The sequence below is a fragment of the Ambystoma mexicanum genome, chromosome 2q (genome assembly GCF_040938575.1).
Source record: "Ambystoma mexicanum isolate Mex_15411 chromosome 2q, UKY_AmexF1_1, whole genome shotgun sequence".
Taxonomy (NCBI): Eukaryota; Metazoa; Chordata; class Amphibia; order Caudata; family Ambystomatidae; genus Ambystoma; species Ambystoma mexicanum.
In genome coordinates this window covers 427,286,944-427,313,322 of record NC_090924.1, presented here as the reverse complement: position 1 = coordinate 427,313,322, position 26,379 = coordinate 427,286,944, and the positions used below count along the sequence as shown (strand labels likewise).

The 26,379-nt window shown below is 47.5% G+C and overlaps 1 protein-coding gene across 3 annotated transcripts in view; it reads right to left on the bottom strand.

The window, feature by feature from the left end:
• Positions 1-26,379, bottom strand: part of CXXC1 (CXXC finger protein 1) — a 799,643-nt gene that overhangs the window by 732,121 nt on the left and 41,143 nt on the right. For all 3 annotated transcript variants that reach the window (XM_069647456.1, XM_069647457.1, XM_069647458.1), the window contains one exon: positions 25,310-25,413. In XM_069647456.1, the coding sequence (XP_069503557.1) occupies positions 25,310-25,413 (104 nt within the window). The remainder of the gene's footprint in view (positions 1-25,309; positions 25,414-26,379) is intronic.

Below are 26,379 nucleotides of genomic sequence, written 5' to 3'. Positions count from 1 at the left end.
GAAGAGATGGGCAGCTTTAATGAAGTCTTTGCATTGTCTTTTTCAGGTGCCTGGATGCTGAGGGCGTGGTCACTGAGAGCGCGACACGTGCGGTTGTACGTAGGTATGGGAATTTCAATGACACCTCAATAATGTCCCTTGTTTTCTGTTTTCAGGTCTTGAGATGTTGCGGGCGTTGTTCGTCCGTTGCCGTTGCACGTGCGAAGTACGTGAGTATAATGATCTGTGACTTTATTATAGCACCTCTAACAATGTTCTTTTCTTATTTGCAGGTGTCGGGACCTTGCGGGCGTTTTCCTAGTCGCGGATGCACGTGGGGAAACACGTAAGTGTTAGGCTTTCTTGCAGTCTTTAATGGCACTTAAATAATGTCTTTTCTTGTTTTCAGGTGCCGGGCTGCTGCGGTTGAAGAGATCGTAATACCCGCACAAAAGCAGGTAAGAAAAGTAAATGCGGCCGCCTTCACCCGATTCCTACTTAACAATGTTCTTTGTCTTTACAGGTGCCGTTAGGCTGCTGAAGAGAAGGCCGCGAAGAATCCGTGAAAGCACAGATGTATCAGGTAAGCGAGCGCGGCTGCGAAAGTGTTGCAACTTGCTAACCTTATGTTTCTTTTTGCTTGCAGGTTCTGCCGGTGTCTGGATTCCTGAATGGTAAGTATAGTTCTCGTGTCTTTCTTCCACAGGTTGCTGAGCTGAAGCTGGAGATGTCACTGGAATGCTGGAGCCGACTCAGTGAGCGTCCTGCTGCAGATGCAGAATAACGCGAAGCACGTTTTCCCAATCGGGTGTGGTTTAAATAGTGTTGGAGTGATTGGGTGTCTTCTTCCTCAGCCTCACCCAGGTTAAAGAGTTCCTGTGTTCCAGAGCTAAGGAGTGGCACCAGCCCCACCCAGGCAAGAAAGTAGTCCCGGTTCAGGGAATAGTTCCTCCCAGCAGAAGGCTGGGGACTTCATCCTGCCAGCATTTGCAAAGGTGAGTATGCAGCATGGTCTGCTACAGGTAGGTCCACCCAAGCACCTTTGCAAGAATTATGAGCCCGGCGCCCCTGGTGCCGGGACTGAGGTTGCTTATGAGCTTGGCGCCAGAGGTGCCAGGACATGGTCCAAAGGGCCCCAATAGGGGTTTGCTGGAGCCGGGGACGAGGGTCGTGAGCCTGCTTCCGGGGATGCTGGGCTTGACTTGGCTTCTCGGGAGCAGTGCTCATGACAGACCGACCGTCCGGTTACGCTTGAAGAGATATGAAACCTAGCGTACCTAAGTCAAGGGAAGGAGGTCAACGAGAAGCGGGCTCAATTGGAACTCCCACCCCGGAGTGTCGAGCTGGAATATAGCTAGTTATGTACCTAGTCAGTCCTGCCGCATGCATGAATGCTTTAATCTCATTTTATTTTCTTTGGTTGGTTCTCCTCTGCTGTTAAAGTGTGGTTGGCCGCTTGGGAAGTGGTGTCCGGCGCCCCCGGGCAGTGGCCCATGCTATTGTTTGTGTGGGGTTGTTGCGGGGGGGGGGGGTTGATCACTGCAAGTTGAGGGAGGGCAGTGTGGGAGGGGGGTGGAGGGAAGTGGGCTGGATGGAATGAGGGGAGCATAAACTGCCCGGTTGGCAGAGTTGGGGTTTATGAAAAGGGTTCACATCACATCAGAAAGACCATGGTGTATGACTGGGCATGGCCACCTGGGCAAGGTACACTGGCACTTGGTGCTGCACTCATTTGAGTTATGGTGTATAGGGTAATAAGCTGGAATGTGCGGGCCTAAACGTCCCGCGCAAAGCTAGGAAAGTTGTGCAGTACTGCAAGAGGCATGGCGCTAAGATCGTGTTGCTGCAAGAAACACATTTTAAGGGACAGGGGAATGAATGGGTTGCTCGAGGGTGGGGTAAATGCAAGTATTTTACCACATATTCTGCATATTCGGCGGGAATGATGACTTTTATTCATAAATCGCTGAGATTCAGGGTCAGTGGAACCGAGATAGATCCAGCTGGAAGATAGGTCATTGTCTCGGGATGTCGGGGCCAATCAAAATTAACACTGGTCAATATATATGGCCCCAACTTGGACGACCCAGGCTTTTTTGAGGGTCTCCTGGAAAAATGCCTAAAGTATCGAAATACGTATGTTCTGTGGGCAGGGGATCTAAATGTTGTCTTGGACCCAGGGCTGGACACAAAGGGGGAGAGAAAAAGGCGCACAAGGGCGGCTGAAGTGGTGATGGGGGCTATGGAGATTCTTGCACTGGGGGATGTGTGGAGGGTGTTGCTTACGGACGTGGCAGGTTTTTCACATCACTCGACAGCATACAATACATCAACCAGGATAGATTATATATCGAGTTCCCCCACTTTATTCGTTGCACAGTAGGTTTTGAGATGCTACCAAGGACTTTGTCAGATCACTCCCCAGAATTGTGGACAGTGTGTTTGGGAGAACCGCTTCCACGTCCTAGATGGAGGTTTAAACCAGCAGCCTTGCTAGATATTGCCTTTAAAAGTGACACACACAGCTTGATTAAGCATTATTTCCAGGAAAACGAAGGCTCGGTGCAGAGTAAGGGAATGCTTTGGGAGGCATTTAAAGTGGGGCTGAGGGGGGGGAGGTGTTTGTCTGCAGAGCTTGGGGTGCTGAGGACAATACAGAGAGAGCTTAATGCAGTGGAACTGGAGATAAAGCAGTGGGAGGGGGAGGTGGAGAGACTGAGTTCACCAAAGTCGCTTGCCAAGCTGAAGGAAGGGTTGGATAAGTTTAGGGCGCTAGCGGACCGGGAGGTGCAGTACTTTGCGTGACCTGCAAGGGCTCGTACATATGGAGAGGAGGGGAGGCCAGGCAGATACCTAGCGGCTCTGGTCAGGGGAGTGGAGTCCCTTGCCAGGCCCATAACGGTAGAGAATGTGTTGGGGGCGATTAAAGCCCTGCCCACCGCGAAGACTCCGGGAACAGACGGCATAACGGCCGAGTTTTATAAATAATGGGGTCCGGTGGTGGCTAGTCACATGGTGGGGATGTAGGAAGAGGGGATGGGCAGGGGTCTACTCCCGCCTACGCTCCAGGAAGCTGTTATCACGCTGATCCCAAAGCCAGGCAAGGACCCACTTGATTGTTCGTTGCATCGGCCAATATCTTTGATAAACCTTGACACGAAATCTTTGCTAAGGTCTTGGCGGATCACCTCCTGCCGTATGTTCCGCAAGTAGTGCACCAGGACCAATCTGGGTTTATTCCTGGAAGGTCAACGTCTTTAAACCTCAGCCGATTATTCGCAATCTTGGTGCAAATAGACCAGGGGACGCAGGCAGCAGCAGCGCTGTTAGATATGGAGAAAGCATTTGACTCTGTTGCAAGTACTTGTTTGAGGTGTTGGCGTGGGTGAGGACCCCTCCATATTTTATGAAGGCCGTGAGGCTGCTGTATTCGGGTTGTAAAGCTTAGTTAAATATAGGCGGTACATGGTCGGACCGGTTTTTGCTCGGAAGGGGGACAAGAATGGTCGCCGGTCTTCCCTGATGTCCCTCGGACTATGCCCCTGCTGCATTATATACGCAACTCCCTTCCGAAAATATATAAAATCATACTAGCAGATACACACTGGGATTCTCCCCCCGCAGTCCTCCCCCACGTAAAGGGCACTGGGAACTAGATAGTGGGGTCACTTTAGGGGACAAGCAGTGGGAGAGAATATGTGGAATCACGCACACTGCGGCGTTCAGTTCAAGGCTGCAATTGTTTCAACTTAAGACTCTTCATAGGGTCTATATTTCGCCAACGCGTGCACATAAATTCGATGCAACAAAATCTGCTGCATGCCCGCGGTATAGGGAGGATCAGGCGGATATGATTCACATGCTATGGGGGTGGGGTGCGTTGCATTGCGCTCTTTTTGGGAGGGGGTGTTAGTATCATGACGGAAATCATGGGGCAGAACGTTCCGTGCACGATGCTATGTGGCAAGCTGGGGTGGTCACCGGGTATATCCAAGAAGTACAGTAAGCTGCTGGCATCTTGTATGATAATAACTAGAAGATGCAGCCTCATGAAATGGACACATACCTCCCCTCCGGAGATGAAGGGGGGGGTTGAAGGACCTAATCCGGTTGAGCAACACTGATAAAGACTACGCTGCCCTGTGTGGGCCGCAGAATAGACCTAAGGACATTTGAGGTCCACTGACAGTGTATCTGATGGCGAGGGATGAGGATTTGGAATGAAGGGGGGGCTGGATGTGGGGGCACGTTCTCTCGCCCCGCAGACGGAGGCGCGAGTAGAAGAGGATAAGGTGTGCCATGTGTGCTCTAAAGACTGCACAGTATTGTATGTTGTTACCTTGCTGTTGTGCTTGTATTTTACTGATGTAAATGTGACATGGTCTGAGGTTGAGATATGAACCAATTAATAAAGAGATGTTTAAAAAAAAGTCTTATTGTAATATGGCTAACACAGTATTGGATGAGTGGGCGAAACCTGTGAACCGCATTTCCTGATTTGCCCTATGGAGGTTATTTTTAAAAAAGCTCAAAAATTCGATGCAAATAAAAGGTATGAAGTGGTTGAAGGCCTTTAAGGAGTATGGGATAACATTTGTTAACCCTACCACACCAAATGAGTGGGATAATTGGGAGACATGGACAAATAGGTCGGTCTCATCAAGGGTGGATTACATTATTGCAAGTAGGGGTTTGAATGAATTAGTAAAAGAAATGGATAATATGTATACTAATTTGAGTGACCATGTAATTTTAAAACTCACCGTGAATTGTAGCCTTGGACACCCCCTTAGACATGAGAATATGTGCTTTCGTGTGAATGCCAGAGGCAATAGGATTGTTTGGTCAGAACTAAACATTTGCCGCTTTGAGAAGTTATTTTTAACATGGGACTTGAGTCACAGAACCTTGGTACAAATCGTGGTACAATGGCTAGTACTGATATTGGCAGGATGTTGGAGTCCATTATTGAGTCCTTGCCTAAAAGGTAGCACGCTTCACATATGGTAGATTCACATATGGTAGAAAAAACATAAGAATAAGTATGATGGTATGTATGAAAAGAAAAAATTAATAAAGGCAAATATTTGCAAAGTAAATCAAAATCAAAACATGAATAAGATGGAAAAAAAGGATGTGAAGACTAAGTTGGGCATACAATTTAAGAATTGGTTGCGCTTCTATAAAAGTGACATCAGTAACTCCGATAGGAAAATTATTTTTAGAATACTGCACACCGATTCCAAAAGGTTTTGGTACCTGTATAGACATTATTTAGCTGGAGGACAACCACAAAGAAGCAAATGCCATTGGCATACAAAACATGTCTATTTTGATGATAGTGTTAAAACGTATCATTTAATTAGTGTTTAGTAATTAAACGCAACCCACAGAAATTGGCTATTTTACTACTTAAATTGTTTACGTTAATTTGGGAGACAGGGGAAATACCGGAGAGTTGGAGAAAGTCGATCTCGATACCCATTTTTAAAAAGGGACTCTAGATATACCCATTCAACTATAGAATTTTAACTATGCCAGATACCTGCTGTAAAATCTTTTATGCCTTATTACTGAAGAGTATCAATAAATGGATAGAGGATAAGAACATTATCCATTAGCAGCAAACTGACTTTAGTAAGGGGCACAGTACCATAAATAACATTGCTACATTAAACTATCTCATCTCTGAAATTTTAAAACATCCTGAGGGTAGTCCCTATTTGTGCTTCATAGGTTACAGTGGGGCATTCGATTGTATTAATCGGGAAAGACTATGGCAAAAGTTGTTGAAGTGGGGTATTTGTCCGATGGTTTTGCATTTTATTAGGGCAATGAATACTGACACTACGGTGATGATCTGTGTCGATGGAAGATGTTCACTCACTACCCCGATTGAGTGTTTACTTTCCCCGGTGTTGTACAATTTGTATGTCGCAGACATTGGCCTCAGTCTGTCGGACCTTAACTGCTTTCCACCTAAAATAGGGGATGTAGGGGGGCGTGGCTTGGAGCCATGGCGGTCGGATCTGCTCTGTGAGAGCTCCCGGCTGGCGTCACGCTACCATCAATAATGCTCCGGTGAAAAGCTAATTCCCTCATCCTGACTCAGCGCTGTCGAGAGCTGAAGCGCTGCGGCATGTTCTGACCGAGTATGGATGCCCTACGAGAGCTGCCCGCACAGTTTGGGAGGCTTCGGGCTGCCCGCCATTGACGGAGCGAGTGCGGAAAACAAGATGGCGGACTCCCCCCAGGCCCGGCACTGATCTTGGGGCTTGGTGGTCGGAGACGTAGCCTGCCGCTGGAGACACAGAGCGACGGTCGCCTTCCTCGAGGCTTATCGGCATCCCTCCTATCCAGCGGGACACGGGGAAACAGAGGCTCACTGCGCCCGACGCGAGGCTTAGCTTACAGAGCTCCTCTCCCGCCTTGCCGGCCCTGGAACCCTGGGCGCCAACGGCGGTGTCAGCGGGCCTCGGGGGCCTCCCTCTCCCCCCCAGCCCACACGGAGAGCTGCGCTCCGGCGATGGACCCTCGACTTTTGTGCCCGGTGTAGGGTGGCTGGGGGCCGCCTTGCTTCCCCCCTCCCTCCGGAGCGAACCTTCCGGGCAGCGGTGCCTGCTGCCGAACCGTGGGTTCCGCGGCCATCTGTGAGCCGATCCGGCCTGAGGGACGCCCAGCCGCGGCGATTCCTCTCGGCTCCAGCGGCCAGGAATCCGAGCCAGCAATTGCGCCGAGTGATTGGGGAGGCCTCCCCCCCGGCGCTGGACCGGGGCCCAATCGAGACCTCCGCCCGGGACCACTACGTGGGCTCTCCACCGCCCCCTCTTTGCTTGGGGAAGGCCTGGCTCCCGACACCTGCAGCCTCCGGAATATTTCGTCGGAGGGGAGGCTAGCCGAGGCCCGCTTCTTTCCATCGGCCTCCCCCGCCAAGTTGCAGCTGCTATCAGGTACCCGGCGCTAGGAATCGCCCGCGTCGGAGCAGACTGGCAAGCTGACTGAAGGCCTGGGGGAGCTTGTCACCGCTCCTGCAGCAAGTTGGTCTTCTTGGGCTGCCACCCCCTCCTTTCCACGCTTCTAACAGCGGTGTCACTCTCCCGGACCTCCTGCTTCTGACTGTGCTGTGCCTCGGGGTCCCTCGTTGGCCCCCACACTCCTCCTGCCATCCTGAACTGTTCCTTAAATCTCACTGCATCAGAGCCGAATCAGCAGGAGCTGTGGAGTCTCTTCCGAATGTTCTGGTGTCCCGCCCGCCCAGCACCTGTGTTCCCATCAGCCCCCACCAGCTTTGGCCCGTGCCTCCCGGCTCCCAGACCATCACCATCCACTCAGCTCTAGTTCTCTACCAAGGGGGGGAAATCGGTGCGCCCCTCGGGGGTCAACCGCAGAGGCACCGGCTTCCCTCTACGCCTCTGTCACAAGGTAAGGCGGCACCTGCCGCATCACGTTCAAAGGGCCTGGGAGTTGCCAAGGAGCCCATTGACCTCTCCCCCCTCGAAGCGAAATCCCCGGTGGCAAATCCCCGGTGTCTGACCTCTTTCACTGGGCTTCGGCCCCTCCTGGACGCTCTGCTGCCTCTTGGTACTGGCTGGGGACCGGGTGTCGGGAGCAGTCTGGCGCTGGTTTCTCCCCCCCCCTTTTATCCTAGTGAAACGGGCCGAATTGAGTCGTCATGTCCAAAGCCAGCAAATCCGCACAGCAGACAGACATCTCCACACTATTAACCATGCCTGCTGGGGGGGGATAAAAGCAAGGGTGAGCGCAATGAAGGTGCGACGGGGGATGGCCTCCCCGATGAGCAGGCGGCCGGGGCGGCTCAAGCGGTCACAAAAGCAGACCTTCATGACCTATCAGCCTTCACCAGGGAATTCCAGAGGGGTACTGAAGACGTAAAGAGTCAAATTGCCCGGCTGGACAAGAGAGTAGGGGAAATTGAATCAAGAACCGAGGAAATTGAAACCACGCTCTATGACCAGAACTTTGAGATCGGAGAGGGGGCTGACAGGATTAGAGCCCTAGAGTGCAGGTGCGAGGCTCTTGAAGCAAGACAAGAAGACGTGGAAAACCGCTCAAGGCGGAACAATATCAGAATCCGGGAGATTCCATCTGCAATCTCGGATAAAGACCTCCCCTCATATGTTTCCGACCTCCTCCGCCACATCATCACCCTCCCAGATAACTCTCCCCTCGAGCTGGACAGAGTGCACAGGGCTAGACCCAGGCAGAGGCCCAGCGGGGCAGCTGACGTGTTGGTCCGGGTCCACTTCTACAGGCTCAAGGAGGAGATAATGCAGGAGGCCAGGGCCATGGGACAAATCCACTTCCGGGATTCGGAGATAGCCTTGTATCAAGATTTGGCAGCATCAACCCTGGCCAAACAAAGAGCTCTTAAACCTATGGCTGACTGGCTACGCGAACGCAAGATTCCCTACCGCTGGAGCTTTCCTTCAGGCCTCGCCTTCACCTGGGAGGGAAAGACTCGGCAAATTCCCTCACCTCGTGAGGCTGAAGAGTTTATGAACCCAGACACGGAAAGGGAGGTTCCGGGGGGCCTCGGAGCGCTCTCCCGAGGGGGCTGGCGGGGAGTCTCTTCGTCCCTGGTCCCGGGTGCCGGGTCGTCGTAGGACGCGCGGCCTTCCCGCAAAGGGAAAGATCATCAATAACCGATGAGAGCCCCATCTGCACTAAGCTGAGTTCCTCCTCCTCAGAGCATTGAAGCCACCCCCTCCTCCCGAGGGGGCCCAGACGTTGAACCCAAAGCCTCACAAATAATCGGGCCACCTGAGACGTTGCGGAGAGAACCCCAGAGCATCAATCTCATTACACTACAGCAGGAGTCCCCCATGGGCTCCGACACAGCTGGTAGCCATGGCCCAGCCGACAGTGAGTGAGGTCATAGCTAAAATGAAAAACTCAACTCCTGGCCCGGATGAGTTTACAGCACAATTCTATAAAAAGTTTTCATATATCCTCTCGCCCCATCTGGCAACCCTCTTCAACTCGTTCCTATCATCAGGAACGACCACCCCCTCGATGGAAGAATCACTAACCGTGCTGCTATTGAAACCTGGAAGGGACCGGAGCCATTGCACCTCCTACAGACCCATCACCCTCCTGAACTACGACGCTAAAATCTTCACCAAAACCCTCGCGAACAGGCTGGCTCCCTTGCTTCCGTCCATCATCCATCCGGATCAGACTGGATTCATCCCTGGCCGCAGCACCCATGATAATATAAGGAGAACCATAAATGTCATTGAAACAGGAAGGGGCGGGCACTGATGGTACTATCCCTCGACGCGCATAAAGCCTTTGACATGCTCGATTGGGGCTACATCCAAAAATAACTCCTGTATTTCAGCTTTGGCCCAAATTTCATAAAATGGACATTAGCGAACTACCAACATCCCTCCACCAGACTTAGGATCAATGGGTCCAGGTCCGAAATAATCAAAATCTCAAGAGGCACCAGGCAGGGTTGTCCCCTGTCCCCCCTGGAGCCATTCGCGAACAGGGTACGTCTAAATGCAGGGATTCAAGGCCTGACAATCAAGGCCCAAACATATAAAGCCGCCCTGTAAGCCGACGACATCCTCCTTACACTGATCAAGCCAAGGGAATCCATGAAGGCCCTATGGAGGGAACTGCTTGAATTTGGGGAAGCCTCGGGATTTAAGGTTAACCTATCCAAATCGACAGCGCTAAGCATTAACCTGCCTGGTTCTCTAATGTTAGATCTGGAAAAATAATACCACATACCCTGGGCAAAAAAGAATCTCACATAACTAGGGGTCCAGCTCCCAGGCACCCTTAGTATACTATACAAAGCCAACTTCCCGGCGCTCCTCAAAGAATTCAAGAACAACCTTGTACGCTGGCAAAAGCAGGAGATTTAATGGTTCGGGAGAATCACGGCCCTGAAGATGAACCTCATTAAAAGACTACTTTACCAGTGCTCAGCCATACCTACCACAATTCCGAAGCAGGCGATCCAGAAGCTACAAAAGAACATCATGAGTTATATCTGGGAAGAAAAACAGCCACGAATCCCAAGGAAACTCATGCTCCGAGGACGGGCGCTGGGAGGTCTGGGAGCGCCTGAGGTGGCCAGATATATCCTTGCCGCTCAGCTCTCATTCACGTTCGCTTGGCTTCCCTCCACCCCAAAGCCCCACTGACTGGAGCTGGAAGAGGCCTGGAGCCCGAGCCCAATAAACTCGCTGCCACACCTGAAGCAACCAAGCGCAGGCGAGGACGTGGGAACCCTGGCGGCAACCGAAAACACGGTGATGAGCTGGAGAAGGGCGGCGCGCCTGTGGAATCTCCGCAGCACAACGTGTCCACTCACCCCGGTCTGGAGGAATCCTGAATTTACCCCGGGCTATAACCCCAAGAATTTCACGAGGTGGAAAAATGGAGGGCTGGAGAGGGTGCAAGATTTCTATGAGGAGGGAGACCCCCTTGACTTCGAGGCCTGCAAGGCGAAATTCAACGTGCCGGAGAGCGAAAGATTTAGATATACCAAGCTCCGACATTGGCTCTTGAGTAGGGATATGAAGCGCCTCGGAAGCAGAGACCTCACTGCCCTGGAACTCACTCTCACAGGATCCCCACCAAAGGGCAGAATTTCTACCCTCTACAAGCTCTTGGACAGAACTGACCCATCCCGCAAAGAGCCGTACATGCTGAAATGGAAGAATGACATTGGGAGGCCCATCGAACTGGAGGAGTGGAACCACATCTGGGCGAGGGCAAACAGAAGCTCGAAATGTGTTTCCAACAAGGAGGGGGCATTCAAGGTATGCTTCAGGTGGTACCGGACCCCAGAGACACTTAACAAATGTAACCCGACAATTCCTCTAGCGTGCTGGAGAGGATGTCCAGATAAAGGCACACTCTACCATTTGTTTTGGACACGTCCCAAAGCCACCCAATTCTGGAGATCCGTGCTGGATCACATCAACAGGATCACAGGACTCACGATCCCATGGGATCTGGGCATTGTTCTACTGGGAGCAAGTAGGGAGGGCCAATTCCCCCTCTCAGGGCACAGAGCAGAGCTATGCTCTCATCTGCTGACGGCCGCTAAGATTTCTGTGGCTAGGTTGTGGAAAAACCCAGAGGGCCCAGCAGTACAAATGTGGTGGACGAAATGCTGGGATATAATTGCAGCGGAAAAAATAACTGCCCTCCGGTTCGGGAACAGAGACAAATTCCTCCAAACGTGGGCCCCTTCCTGGACTACACCCAGAAATACCCAGGTTTAGCCCGACAACCTCCCTCCCTACGATGGATGGACAAAACTGAGTAAAAGCAAAGGGGACAGCACATAGCAGAAGATCCGACCAAGGTAGCTTCCCGCCTGCTCGTAAACCCAGGAACGAAACATTGAAGGCCGGATAGACCTGCGATCCCCGCTCTCTGCCCATTGCCCTGATCCCAAAGCATGTACAATTCCCCCTGCCCGCCCTCATTTAACTAATACTGACTATCATGGCACCACTGCCCTCTTGGCTCCCCCCACGAACATCCCTCTGACCTGTTGTTGTTGATGTTTATGTTCTTGTTGTTTATTACATGCACCTCTAAGCACGACTGCGCTGCTTGTAGCGCTTTTCAAGTACTTGCCACACTTTGATACAGTGTATGTATAAAATCAATAAAAATATATTTAAAAAAATAAAAATAAAAAACAATTGGGGATGTAGGCATAAGGTGGTTATCTTATGCAGAGCATAAGAGTCATAATGGACAAAATGGCTGTTGGCTTCCAGAGATTGTTGGATCCAGTGGGTACGGATTCCAGTGATAATGACTTGGTTATTAACCCCCGTAAATCGAAAGTAATGACAATAATTGGTGCTAATTCTAAGAAAAGGAAAAAAATATATATGTTTGGAAAATGAATAACAAAGCACTGGAGATTGTGGATGTGTATCCTTACCTGGGAATGACTTGTTAGTAACCCCTCCATTTTAATTTTTAATAACGTGCCGTCAGGTAGGATGATTAATCGGTGGAATGTCGTCAGAAAATACCTGGGAGCAAATGGTGGGCATTCGATTGAGGGGTTTATAGAATTTATAGAAATGTATAAAGGCAGTATTGTACCAGGGGTTTGTATGCATTGGAGGCACATGAGGAGAAATATGTACAGTCGCATGCCTATTCGTAGGCTGTTCGCTGGGAAGCACTGGGAGCTGTGAAAAGCGTTCGACCATTTTTATCCAAGGATTTTCCTGGCTGCCACTCCTCCTTTTGGTACGGACTCCAGTTAACTGAAGGTTTCCCTTAGGCGTTTTATCTATGCCACATAGCTGTTTATATAGCTGTTTCTACATGCATTCTCTTTTCCGTTATAAGCGGCCACTCCCCTTTTATCCAGAAGGCAATAATAGAGTGTGGCCACGCGCATAGCGCACATGCCAAGTCGTATGCGGTTCGTTGGCTCGGCTGGGCAGCCACAAAGCAGCGTTAGAATTAGTCCCCCTTTTAATTATCTGAATATAGGGCAAGTTTGTATAGCTTTTATGCCAATATATAGCATTTTAGATTTGTATTTTAACTCGATTGCATGGCTTCATATGTGCGACATGTATCTGTAGCCCTCCTATTGTACGTGTTTGTATTTGTAGCTCTCGGTACAGCTTTGTATAGCCTCTGTACATGTAAAAGGTTAAACTTACGCATTCAGCATAACACGCCATTAACGCATCCATCACTGCGGCTGTTGTGCTGTAACTGCCATACATTTATCGCAACGTGCCCGTTAAATTTCGTGTTCGTCAGTGCCACTGGGTGCGGTTCATAGTCTTTTATGTTGATACTATTTATGGAATAGGAAAGCAGAGTATAGACTAACTTCGACAAGTGCCGGAGAACGTGAGATGCCCACAAGGACGTATTAAATAGTATTACCACCTCTACAAGCCGTTGTGTGTTCGACCCTGCTAGTTTACAACCTGAAAAATAACGCAATAAAATACACCTGAATCTTTGAGCTATAGTGTCTGGCTACTTAAACCACCAGTGTTAGGGAGAATTCTCATAAATGTGCTAATTCTCTTCACTTTAGAGACCCCCAGCAACAACGCTGGATTTTGTGGACTTGATTTTTTTCCTGGAGAGAGTGTGACCCTTTTTCCCACTCTCTCATGTATTTTGAAATGTGTTTTACTCTTGTGTTTTCTTTGGTTATGGAGTCTAACCAACTCCATAGGCATCATCGTTTAATTTGTGTCACATCACCCTCAGTGAAGTTGCACAGGGAAACCTTTTTCAGGCTTTCCCAATGTTTAAATACCTTCTTTAGGATAAACGACTTTCCCAGAGTAAGCAAAGTAAAATTGACTTTACTAGTCTTAAATTCCTAGACCCAGCACAACCTATCTTCCTATAGAGTGCTCCCCTTTAGTATCCCCTGTGTCTAGATACTCATGTAGCAGTCAAATGCTACCCTTTCCTCTCAGAATGGCTGGTGGCAATGGTTTTATAACGAACTACCATGATTTTTAACGACCACGAGCGCCGGTAGCGTTAAAAGCCATGTTTTTCAAGATGGCGTCCAAGCCCCCTCTGTAAAAACAGGTCCCAGTCTTTTTTTGCCGTTTCTTTGTGGAAAGGTCCTTCTAGAGTTTTACTCTGCGCGCCAAACCAAGTTTGGTCTCTTTGTTCATTCGCCTTTGGTGGGCTTCAGGAGTGAGGTCCCACTTTGGTGCCCGACTGTCTGGGGTGGGCAGGAAGTGAGGGAGGTGCCCGAAACTCCCTGTGCTTAGTCTCCTAGGAGACCCAAATGCACCGATTGGTGATTGGCTGGCTGAATGTCCAGCAAGGACAGCCACCCTGCTGGGCGAGTGACAGCTAGGCTGGAATGAATGGGAGAGAACTGAATAAAAGGCGAGTCTCTTGGCTTGGAAGGCAGGGTTGACCAATGGAACGAAGGAACCTAAGAAGAGCTTGAAGAGGACGGCTGCTGCAACTCCTGGATCGTTGGTTTGTCCAGTGAAGCCCTGCTGCAGGTCCGAATCACCAAGTTCACATCGACAGAGAAGCCCCTGCAAGAACGACTTCTTACTTTGAGTTGGTGGGACCAATCAACTCACAAGTAAGCCACCTGGACACCTATCTCAGAGCTGGTTGAATTTGCTCAGAGTTGCTGCAGGAAACCGTAGAACCAGGGAGAGGGACACCAGTTTGTGTGCTTTACTCACAGCCACCGAAATTGAAGCTTGCCAAGTGCTAGCTTTTGGACCAGTCCCAGTGCAGTGCAGGAGTCCCCCAACGTCCTCCCTCTTGTCCCCACGACTGAGGCACATGAACAGCGAGATCTGCAGGAACTGCCAGGAACAGAAGTCTTCAGCTGCATCTTTTTCTTCATTGTAAGGTACTGTGAAATAACCTCTCGCGGTGAAAGTGCTTGAAACTTTTGCAACTCGCAAGCCTAATCAGCTTGTGACCCATCATATGATTCTTCTTTTTACAAACTGCTTCCAAGAACTTCTGCAGAGACTTTACCATTTACTTACCAGAACCGCTTTATCCTATCCAAGACTTTAGCCCATTGACTTTGGCCTAGCCTGTTGAATTGAATATTGACTCTTCTGGTGAACTCAAAGTATTGAACTGTCTAAGAATAATTGTAACCTTTCAGGTTCTAATAATCTTTGCCTTTTACTGCTCTTGAAAAGTATCCTAAAATAGCATTGAAGTATATTTGTATGGGATTTTATTGCCTTCTTCTTATGAATGTTTTATAACTGACAGATAGATTAATAAGTATTTATCAAAGAAACCTTGAGTGTAAGAGTTTATTTGAACACTTGTGATTGTAGACATCTGTGTTACATAATTACTGCTCACATTCCCCTCTTGAGATAAGTCTGGCTGCTCAGCTCTGCTACCAAAACTGTGTAGTACGGACTTATACCAAAGGTTTGGTTTGCTAACACCTGTAGTCCTAGTTGTGTGTAGTGGTCCCAAAGGGTACTGCATACAAACGTTGCCTAACAACCACGTGTCAAAATGGACGCTTTGGCAGATCCGATCCATATAGCCAGTGAACAATCAGGAGCCTCTGGGAGAGGAGCTCAAACCAAAGAAACTGTAGACGTGTCTGCCCGCCTAACATAATATGCCAATCAGTTAGCCAAGTCTCCACATGGAAAATGACTATTATCAGAAAATCCTAAAACCTAGTGCAGAGGAAGCGGCTATTGCTGCTCAAGAAGTGACTTACGATCTGTAGAGCGCATTAAGCTGCTTAGGCACAAATGTCACTAATAATCTAGTGCTGCCAGCGCAAGACCGTGTATTTGCGAATGATGTGTTAAAACAAGCATCTGTAACCATGATAAGCATTTCACCAGATAAGACAAGACAAGTCTTGGGCTAACCAATGATGTTCCCAGTCTATGCCTCCCCACCACACTGGCATTAGCAGCAGACGTAGACAGTACAACACTCCACTAGCGATCAGGTACAAGCGCCAAATTTCATGCCTCAGTAGACAATGAACAAACCACACATCCCCCAAATTTGCCCCCCCCTAGACCTAAACATATCCACTAGTGAAACTGACATCGTATTTCTTGGCCCAGTATTGGACAATTCAATCCCTGATATGATGCAACCAGATAGCCAGCTAAATAACGAGGCGTTACAACCGTGTAAAATGGAATCCATTCCCAATCACCATACCGACCATCACACCGATGAAGGCACCGTTCCCATAGATGAAACAGGAGATGCCATAGATGCACTCCTCCCTCGGCCTGATGACCCTAATCTACCTTATATAGGCTCTCCTAAAACGGCTGACGACTCTGCAAACTGTCCAACTAGCTCCTCCGCTCCACTGGAGTCTTGCCAGCCAATACGTTTTCCCACCCCACGTACAGAGTTTAGCTAGTTTGTGTAGCATGTCATCAGAAGAAATGTTTCAGGCCTTCGAACATTAATCGACAAGAGGGGAGAAAAAAAAAAAATCGAAAATAAGTTAGACCTGCAATCACAACTGTTACACAAAAGCATTAATCGAGGTAGGAGACACATTCAGGATCAAGGGACCAATACTGACCCAATTAGCATGCCACAACCTACAATGCCAAATCTAGGTTCAATGTCATTTACAGCAACTACTAAGGCCCAAGACGGAATCACTAATAGTAATAGACTAAAGGCATGCACAGTGCCCCATCCAGCACATAAGCTTCAAGTGGCTAAGAGAAAAAGAAAAGTAGTATCTCAAGCCATGTCGTCTGTTAAACGACCACGAATCCAACATATAGTTCCTGACACCCCTATAATGACAAATGCAGAAAAGAAAACTAGGAGGGGAACGGTTTAACAGTTAACACCCCTGTTATTTGACCACCTATTAAATCTAACTGCACTTGCCAACAAAACGCTGATGTGATATCCTCGAACCCTCAGAAAAAATTGGCTAACATAGGAAATCAAGCAAAGCGGAGCGATTCGAAAACAACCAAACAGACTGTAGAAACACTGTGGGGGCCTGGAAAATCTGGCGTAACGACACCATTGGCAACAAACAATAAGCAGAATCTATTACCATCAGACATACCAAGTTTAAAGCACTTCAATTCAAGGAAATAGGTACTAAGGGTCAAGCTGCCCCGCTGAACCGGTCAGTGATACTGGGGTTATTTCACAGCATCCCTCCCCTTCGTGTGATTAGCACAGAGGACATACTGCTGGTTGACCAAGTGGATAACAGCGCAATGAATATAACAAATATCCGCTTCAAAGATAACTGGTTGCTAGAGTATGCCATATCCTATGGGGACAAGATTGAGAAAATGGGATATCAGAGTTCAATCACCATGATACCCGAAAAGAAACAGAGAGCCAGCTGACAGGATTAACATCACAAAATTCAAACCCCATGAGACGCAAGATCCTAAACGCATCCGTACTAATGGTACAGTAGTCCAAGGTCCTATAGACTTACTGAGCTAACAACAGCAGTGTTGCGGGAAATATAAACTGCACCCAAACAAAAACACCAACAACAAATATGAAGATGTCCACAACAAAGGAAGTGACCCATGCTATAGGTATACAACCTTCAAAAAGCACTAAACGGAAGGAAGCAGACCACACAGGATATTGGCAATGGTTCCCTGCATTCTTTAAATCCCATTTCTCACAGATGTCACGATGACATCGAGATAGTGATGTCGTGGGATACACAAGGCCACACACACATTTTCAGTGATGAGGACCTCATTACTTACTTAAAAACATTTTCGATCATAGCTCTGCGGGAGACCTGGCTGTGCAATGCTGTTGAATTACACGGCCGCACAACCATCACTAAAACCAGCGACTAAAGGGTCAGCCAAAGGGAGGTTTACTCATTACTGCTGCCTTACCCTGGAAAATGGGAGAAATTGCCTGCTCAGCCTTAAATATATTAGCAGCAGTTCTGAATCATGGCACAAGAAGTCTTGTACTAATAAATATATATGATCCTGCAAATAACATCGCAACGAAAGAGTACGTGGCGGCAGTGAGATCCATAATACAGCAATATAATCTAGTGTCACCTCTAATAATTGTAGGCCATTTTAATGCATATATCGAACTTTCAGGGACAGCAAACATGCTGAATACTGGGTCACATACAGAAACTCCAAAGAATGCTGTGTTTCGCAGTGGAAAGAAATGGATGCCACTGTCTAACGAACATGCAATTACACGCTTAAATGGCTTCTGTACAGGCGATGCACATGTATCCCACACACAATTTAGTGGTAACCCAGCATCCACAATAGATTTCATGTGTGTCAACGCCAAAGCCATCCAAATGGTTAAAGATATGGCAATAACAATTTGCGATGAAAGTGACCATTTACCACTATGCTTGTTGCTGGAACAAACAACGAATCACCAGCAGAATCCAATTAAAGCTCCCAATGGTAACATTGGTATTAATGATGAAGGCAACAGCATTCGCTGGAATGACACGAAAAATCGAAAAGGCGATCATGGTGTCAAGAAGCTTAATCATTGAGTTCTATGACAGCTATGCGAAAATAAAAATAAAAAAATATATATGTACTATGGCTGGACAAATTAGAGGATACGTTTTGGAAACCTGTGCGCAGGCTCCCTGGTGCAGTTCCGATTGAAGCCATTACATGTGTACTGGGTAGGGTTTCCCTTTCTACACTGAGAAACCCCAGGGTTAAATTATATAACAAGATCATGAGATATGAAGGAAAGGATAGTCTTTTTGGACTTATAGCTCAGACTGCTAGATCTATATATTTTAACATGTTAAAAGTAAATGTGAATTCTGTTCTTCTTGATATCAATTTGAACAATACTGAATATGATAGTGAGGATCCCCGTTTTAATCCCCTACTGAGGGAGAAGGCATTAGCATGGGATATGATAAAATCCTTGGAGCATCTTAGTACTAATAAGAGATGTTTATTATATTTTGCAATGTTTTAAAAATTGTAAACTGAGTGCTTATTTATTGAAATATGGTAAACCCGATTTTAAAAGATGTATGATGTTCTTACACTTTAACATACTCCCCTGTAAAGAATATATGGATGGCTAGAACTCAGTTCCATATGAATTTAGGAATTGCAGTTTTTCTGGAAGTGAAGTAGAAACAGCGAGACATTTACTCACAGGGTGTATAAAGCTAAATGTTTTTTATTTAAGGGTTTATAGGGAATTAGCGAGTGATATAGCCTCGATAACCTCAGATCAATATTGGGCCACAATTCATGCAGCAACATGTCAGGTATATATTGGGGGCGCTTTTTATATATGGATGAAAATGTTGATGTAATATTGATCGATAAAGACTGTCCATGTTATTCCGTACAAAGAAGCGTATTTAGTAATATGAATTTATGTTTTTATTTTCTTAATAAATATGTTAATAAAACGTGTGTATAAGGTTTTGTAATTAACTAATTTGCACAATAAAATGTAATAAAAAAGATAATGTAACCTCAAAGAAGGTTTAGAGAGTACAGAGCATATTTTTAAAGTTGTTTAGGTGAAAAATCAGGATTTTAGACTAACAAAACGGCATAAAACCTTTGAAAAAAAAACAAGGCACCCATTTTTAGGAGAAAAACTATCAGAAATGCACTGTTCAGTTAAACAGATGAGGACTTCAATATGTACAATGTTAACAGTCCATTAGAAAAGACATTGGGCCTCATTCAGAGTGTGGCGGTCCGGAAACACAAAGAGTGCCGGTAATCTTAACAGCATCCTTGTTTCCGGACCGCCACACTACGAGTCTGCCTGCAGGGGCCATAGAGCAGGTCTGACCCAGCCGGGAACATCCGCCCCAGTAGGCAGAGTTGTCACGGAAGAACCAGCACTGTTAGCAACAGTGCTTTCTTCTCCCCACTCCCATAGATTCCTGTGGGACTCCACAAGAATGGGGAGTTACTGAATGTGCCGCCTGACTTCCCGCTTTGCCGGGACTTGTAATGTCCCGGTGGCACCAGGAAGTCAGGCGGCGGGTTCAGTGTTTCGAGGTCAGTGGCAACCCGCCGGTAGCACCAGCGTGTTACCGCCAACCTTTCAATGAGGTCCATTATGTACCAAAACAAAAATCTGCAGCCTGTACCACTTAAGTGATCAAAACAAAAAAAGAAGACTTTCTCTCTTTAATAGGGAACCTTTGCTGTTTTAGCTGCCAAAGAGGGGAAAGGAGAGGTGGGGTATGTTTAGCAGTTAACGGTTTACTATGTTCAAACAAATGTTATGTTATAGTGAATTTGTATAGCGCTTTATATACTGTTGGTATGACCTCAAAGCGCTGTTGGGTTGAATGCCCTCAGGGACCGTGGTCCATATCATTTGAAAGATTAGTGTAGCATATAGTGCCTGGGTGCACTTGCCTTGTGAGCAGCCAGAGTGGTTTTCATGGGTTGGCTGCATTCTAATGCAAAGTGAGGTGCAGTGATGTGAGAGATCAGTGTAATGTGCGCAGCAAGGAGTGTGGTTTCCGAATTTGCATTCTTGCTGCCATGAGGCATGCGTGGGAGAATGTGTGCGCTGCTAGGCCGAATTGTTCGTGGGGCATAGCTGCATTCTACCAGGCAGTTGAGTTGTTTTATGAGCAATGTAGATATGTGTGCGAATTGATCGAGGGGTGTAGCTGCGTTCTATTGTTTGTTGATGTAAAGAGAAGATTGAGCATAATGGTATGAATGATTGACTGGTTATCGGTGGGTGGCTCCTGGCCAGTGAGGGTATGATCATTTATTTTGGATGGGCAGTCCTTTTCGAAACGTTCTGTGGTTGGACTTCAAGGGCCCATTTTCAGCGTCTTTCTAGGGATTTTGAGTTGGGTTGTTGGATGCTTCTTGGGATATTCTGCAGTGATGTTTTGTTTCAGGTTAGTGCCGATTCTCACAGGACAATGGCGATAAGGGGATGGGTATATGGCCATGGGCGGACCTGTTCAAGGATTTGGGAAAAGCCATGTTTTTACTGCTTTACGAAGGCCATGTAGTTCTGGTTGTGCCGAATATGAGGGGGTAGCGAATTCCATAGAGTTGGTGCAAGGGTAGAGTAGGCTGACCCTCCAAGTCTGGCAGAATTGGAAGCTGGAATTAGGACTAGGAGGCCCGTGCTTGACCTTAGGCTGCATTTTGGGTGGTAGCGCATAGTCTTCTCTTGGAGGTATGATGGGCCGCCCTTGTGCACTGCTCGGTGGGTGATGCACAGGATTTTGAAGGTGGCCTTTCATCCAATAGGTAGCCAGTGGAGGGTGCAAGGAGCAGGCGAGATGTGGTCCCTTCGCCCTAGTGCAAGGAGAAGTTTAGCGGCTGCGTTTTGGACTCTTTGGAGTTTGTTCATTTGGTATGCCGAAACCCCCAGGCACATGGAGTTTGCACAGTCTAATCTGGACATGACGATTGACATAATAGAAGCCACTTGGTTGGAGGAAGGAGGGATAAGGGAAGATGCGTCTTAGAAGTCTGAGGTGGTAGCAACAGGATTTAGATACATTGTTGATCTGGTGGGGCAGAGTTAGGTCCGAGTCCAATATGAAGCCAGGGTTTTTGACTGTGTCAGAGGTGGCGGGAGGGGTGCAGAGGGAGGTAGGCCATGGGAGTGGTTGCAGGAGTAGAGCTGTGTTGCCACATACCATCATCTCAATTTTCCCTGGGTTGAGAAGGAGGTGGTTTCTAGACATCCATAGGTCTATATCATTTAGGCAAGCCGCTATGTCAGGGGGGGTGATCAGAGCTCGTCTTGGGATTTTCAGGATGATTTAGGTGTCGTCACCATAATTGTAGCAGGTGAGGTTATGTGAGTGGATGATCACTGGTAGCGGGCTCATATAGAGGTTGAAAAGGAACGAAGAGAGGCAAGCTCACTGGGGTACTCCAGTGTTCACTGGTCGAGCTGAAGAGGTAAAAAGTGTGGGGGGGAGGGGAAGAATAGTGATTGGTTTCCCGTTAAGGAATGAGGCAATCCAGTTGAGTGGCAAGTCTCAGATTCCAGGTCAGTGGAGCCGGTCGAGGAGGACTGAGTGTTTTAGTTTTGTTTTTTCCTAACTCTTTTTATTGCCTTTAGTAACGTTACAACAAACGAAACACGTGGCTGTATTTGCAGTGGTTCAAAATGTACTCACACATCTGAGAATCGTATACATCATTGTAAAGGTGGCAATGCGGGTAATGTCTTTCTCGTGCAGCATATGGTAAATCACCCCTCTAGCCCCCACTCATCCCTCCCATCCGACTCAAACCTTTTGGAATTTCGGTGGGCAGCCCCAGGCCCCGTATATGCGTAGTTATATTTCGTTAACCCAGTTCCCCCCCATCCTCCCAACTCCCCCCGTGTATAGCCATATTTTGGGCTCTCAGGGGACCACCATCCCAATCGTTGCCGACTGTTTCAGTGTGCATTTGTCCTGGAACACTTGTATTTGTGCACATTCTTTTATGTGTGAAAGAAGGTGCCCCCATCTCTTCCGCACCGCAGATAGTTATCCTGGTCAGCCGCTGCCCATTTTGCCAGTGATGTTCTTGAGTAATACACCATGTTCAATACTTAATATGAATCAGGCGCAGCCTAGCTGCTATCGCAATTTACTTTGGGAACAAGAGTGCTTCGACCCACTCCACCGGGTCCAGCTTTCCCACATCACCCTCCCATTCGCCCCAAAGTCAGGATAGTTCGGGAGAACCAAAGGCTGTCAGCGCCTGTTATAGCGTCGAGGTGACCTTATTTATACGCTCCAGAAAGACATTCGCTTCTGGTGGTGAGCATGCAGGAACCTCTTCCAGGGCAGGAAATTGGATCTCATTAAGTGGGATAGTTGTATAATAGTCCCTGCACAGAATCCCAAAGTAGTCCTGCAATTCTGCAAAAGGGGGGAGGAGGAGGGACCCCCTCCAACCCCCCTCTCCCCCACACCCCCCCCAAGTACCACATCAGCGAGATCCTTTATGCCCAGGTCTTCCCATTGTTTGACATGTCCCATTTTCTTAAGCTCTGGGAGAAGTCTGTTATTCCACAGAGGATGGTCTAGGGTAGGCCTCCTCCCCAACCCATGTCTTGGTGTGCCTCCCTCCACTTCGGTCTGGTATGTTTTGTCATCCGGGGGAGGGCTGTGCCCGTTGTCCCGTCCCCGTATAGTACTTGTTTGGGTGGTTCCTTCCCATCCATCTTCTCTCTATCACCACATGCAGAAGTCCCGGGTCCCCATGTAGCTAATCATTAACCATTAACTCGGGGCCTGCATATAACAGGCAAACCCACCTGAGGAAGCCCTCCCCGAACCCCATGCGGCCCATGATTTCCCACAGCGCCTCCCATCTTACAAAACCAAAAGCTTTTTCGAAGTCAATGGTCAGGAGTGCTGCCAGTGTTTGTAGCTGTGCTCTCTGGTCTATCCCCATCTGTACTATACGGATGTTCATGCACGTGGACTTGGTGGGCATGAACCCAAACTGGTCTGGGTGTACTAAAGGGTCTATGACACCTAGAAGGCATTTGGCGAAGATCCATGCCAGCACTTTGATTGCTGTTAACCAGCGAAATCGGCCGATGTGAGGCGCAACTTTGCGGGGCTTCCGTGCCTTTGGCAGGATCACTATACATGCCTTCCTCAGATCCGGGGGGTGGGGGGGAGGATCCCATCGACTTTACACTGCTTGAAGAGGCGGTGCATAGGTCCTGTGACCATCTGTGAGCCGCTTCCAGATCTCGGCTGGGAAGCCGTTAGGCCCCGGCGTTTTGCCCGATTGTAGCTGCAGGAGCGCAGTCGCCACCTCTATTTCGGTCATGTCCGCCTTTCTGGTGTGCTGTAGGGCTGTAAGACGTCCTGTGGAATTGATGCACACACAGCCCGGTCAGATCACTCAGGATGCTGTACAGCTCCTTATAGAAGAATGCAAATGCCCTGGTGATTTCCCCATCCTCCGTTAGTGTTGTACCTTTCGGGTCCTGTATTGTCCGTACCAGTCCCTTCACCAGTCCCTTCACCCCCTCTCTCCTCTCTAGCCATGCCAGTATTTTCCCTGACTTAGCCCCAGATTCGTGGACTTTGCTCCGCATTGCCCATTGTGCCTGCCTTGCATTGTCCAGGGCTACATTCCTTAGAGTCTCTTGCGCCGTGACAAGGCTCAGGTTGCCGAAAGCAAGTCATTCTTCTTCCAGTTGCTGCGCTTGCATTTCTGCCTCCTCAACCTCTCGAGTATGTTTCTATCGTGCAGCTGTTGTCAGCGACATTGCCTACCACGAAACACTGCCTTGAAGTCCTCCCAGAGCATGACTGGGCTGTTCACACATCCCTCGTTTTCAATGAAGTACTCGAGGTCCGAGCCAGCCCCTCCATTACTTCTGGGTTCCCCAAGTTGTACCTGTTCAACCCCCACATTGCCGCTGGCTTAGTTTGGCCGTTTTCTAGCTCTATATGCAGGGAGAGTGATCCGAGGCCAGGTATTTGACAGAGACAAGCCGAGGATGGAGTGGTTGATGGTGTCCAAGCAGCTGTAATATCTCATTGCAATGACAAACTGAAAAGACAGCAGTTTTTATTCAATGTAAAACTTATAAAAGGCTTAGTAAAGATTAAATTCTGTTCAGAACCAACTGGAGAAATTGAGGTCACTCTCGATTTCCTGGTTAGGAGGAATCAATGTGATAAAAATGGCCATTCTCTCCAAGATATTATATTTTTTCCAGGCATTACCAATTCGAGCTGTGGACCCATTTTTAAAAAACGCTCTGTGAAAAGATCTCGGTTTATATATGGAATAACAAAACTCCCAGGATAGCATATGAGTTTTTAATCACTCCCACTAACAAAGGCGGTCTTGGTCAACCTAACCTTTATAAATGTTAACTAGCAGCTCAGCTTCATATAGTAAGGGACTGACGGGGTGTAAATGTAGACAATCGCTGGCTGCAGGTGGAACGCGCAGTTGGGGGACCGCAATTAGGTGAAATTCTTTGGCTTCCTAAAAAAGATCGCCCCCTTAATATTCATAAGACCAAGAACACGGCCCTAGTGGAAAATGTTTGGGATCTAGCGGTGAAACAAAATAAACTCACAGAATTCCTCTTGCCTTTCACTCCCCGTTTCCTTAACCCTAGTTTTCCCCCTGGCCTAGACCCTCTGGCTTTCACTAAATGGAAATGTGCAGGTTGTTTGAAACTACGGGATATATTTCTGGGTAGGGATCCTAAATCCTTTGCTCAATGCAAGCTTGACCTCGGTTTCAATGAATCAGAATGCTTTCAATATTTCCAGGTACGTCACTGGATTCTGGCGCCCCCCCACTTGGGGACTGGGGACATATTTGGTGGAAATGTCCGGTCTTGGCAGGATATTGGGCAGAAATAGATAGAAGCATGAAACAAATACTTGGTGTAGCAAAATCTAACTCTATGAAGTCAAACCTACTGTTGATTTTTGGAGCGGCTTGGGGAGCGTTCTTGTTGTAAAAATTTGAAATGCCAATAAAGGAAAAAAAAATAATTTCCATATGTTGGAAAAATCAATTTAAAAAATTGGTGTGTTGTGCTTTAAAGGAAGCCCCAAAGGTAAACAAACTGGCAATCCGGAGCAACGCTGTACGGATACACCGTACAGTTTCCATCTTGTTTTTTGGACCATGGCTAACTTCCACAGTAACCAATTAATTCACAAAACCACAAATATTAAACAGTCGATTGCAATCGAATACATTGGTCCGTATCATGTACAATACATTTTACAATATGAAAAATACACTAAAAATGCTGCAGGTCATATAAATAAGATTAATACATGGAATGATTCACTCATAAACTAATGGATCCTTACATCATGAAGCAGTTGATATCAGGCTTCCGGCAGATACAGTAGATGGGGGCATTCTCTCCATTCTCCCCTGCAGCGGAAAGCTCCAAGTCAGAAAACTCACTATCCTATAGAAAAATGCAACATACACAACATGTCATAAGGAAATAAATATCTTGTATTTCGGCAAATACATATGAAATAAACTGTAGGCTATATGGGTCATATGGTTTCTCACTGCCATACCCGACAAGCTATACAACCAATGGCAATCTAAGGGTTTACCCAAAGGCAACATTTTATTTCCTATCATCCATTTTTACTACTATGCAAAACAAGACACTTATTAACGTCCCAAAGTATTCTAGGTCAAAACACACAGGCTGCGATTTTTCATTATCTTCTTTATTGAAACAAACAAAAAGGTAACTTTGAAGTAGAGAAAATAACATCTTGAACATGCATATCATATCCCAAGTTGATTATAATCAGTCCCACGCTTATAAAAACGTCACAAGAGGTCCTTCCTCATCTTTGCTGCTGCCAGCTTCAGTTAAGTGTGTTTGCTCATAATTGTTCCTTCAACATATGTACTTTATTCTAGGGGCTTCATGAAGGAGCTGTGGTCCCATACCGCGGCAAGTATCCCTTTCTGATTTACTTTGAGGGAATGTGGCATGGACCGCCTCTGTGAGCTTGCACAGGTTGAGGGCTGATGGGGTGTTACACTGGCCCGGTTCCGCTTTTTGGGATACACCGCAGTGGTCGTTTCGGCTCACAGTGGGTTGGGGTGTGGCTGTGGCCATATTCCTTGTTAGTAGATCTGCCCTTCCATGTATTCGCTTTGGAGTGCATATGGAGGAATTTTCCACAGTCCACTAGATCCTTGCATCTCAAAAAGGCACTGTTGTGATACTGTGTGTCATCGATCTCCAGTACAGTAATTAGATTGTTATAAGAATATTTGTCATGGTGTTTTCTGACTTCTGCTAGGTTGCTAGTTAAATATGGAGGAGTCTACCCTTTCTAGATCCAACATACCCAGGAGCAGTTTCTACATCTAATTAACCTTTGTTTTTCATTATTGGGGAAGG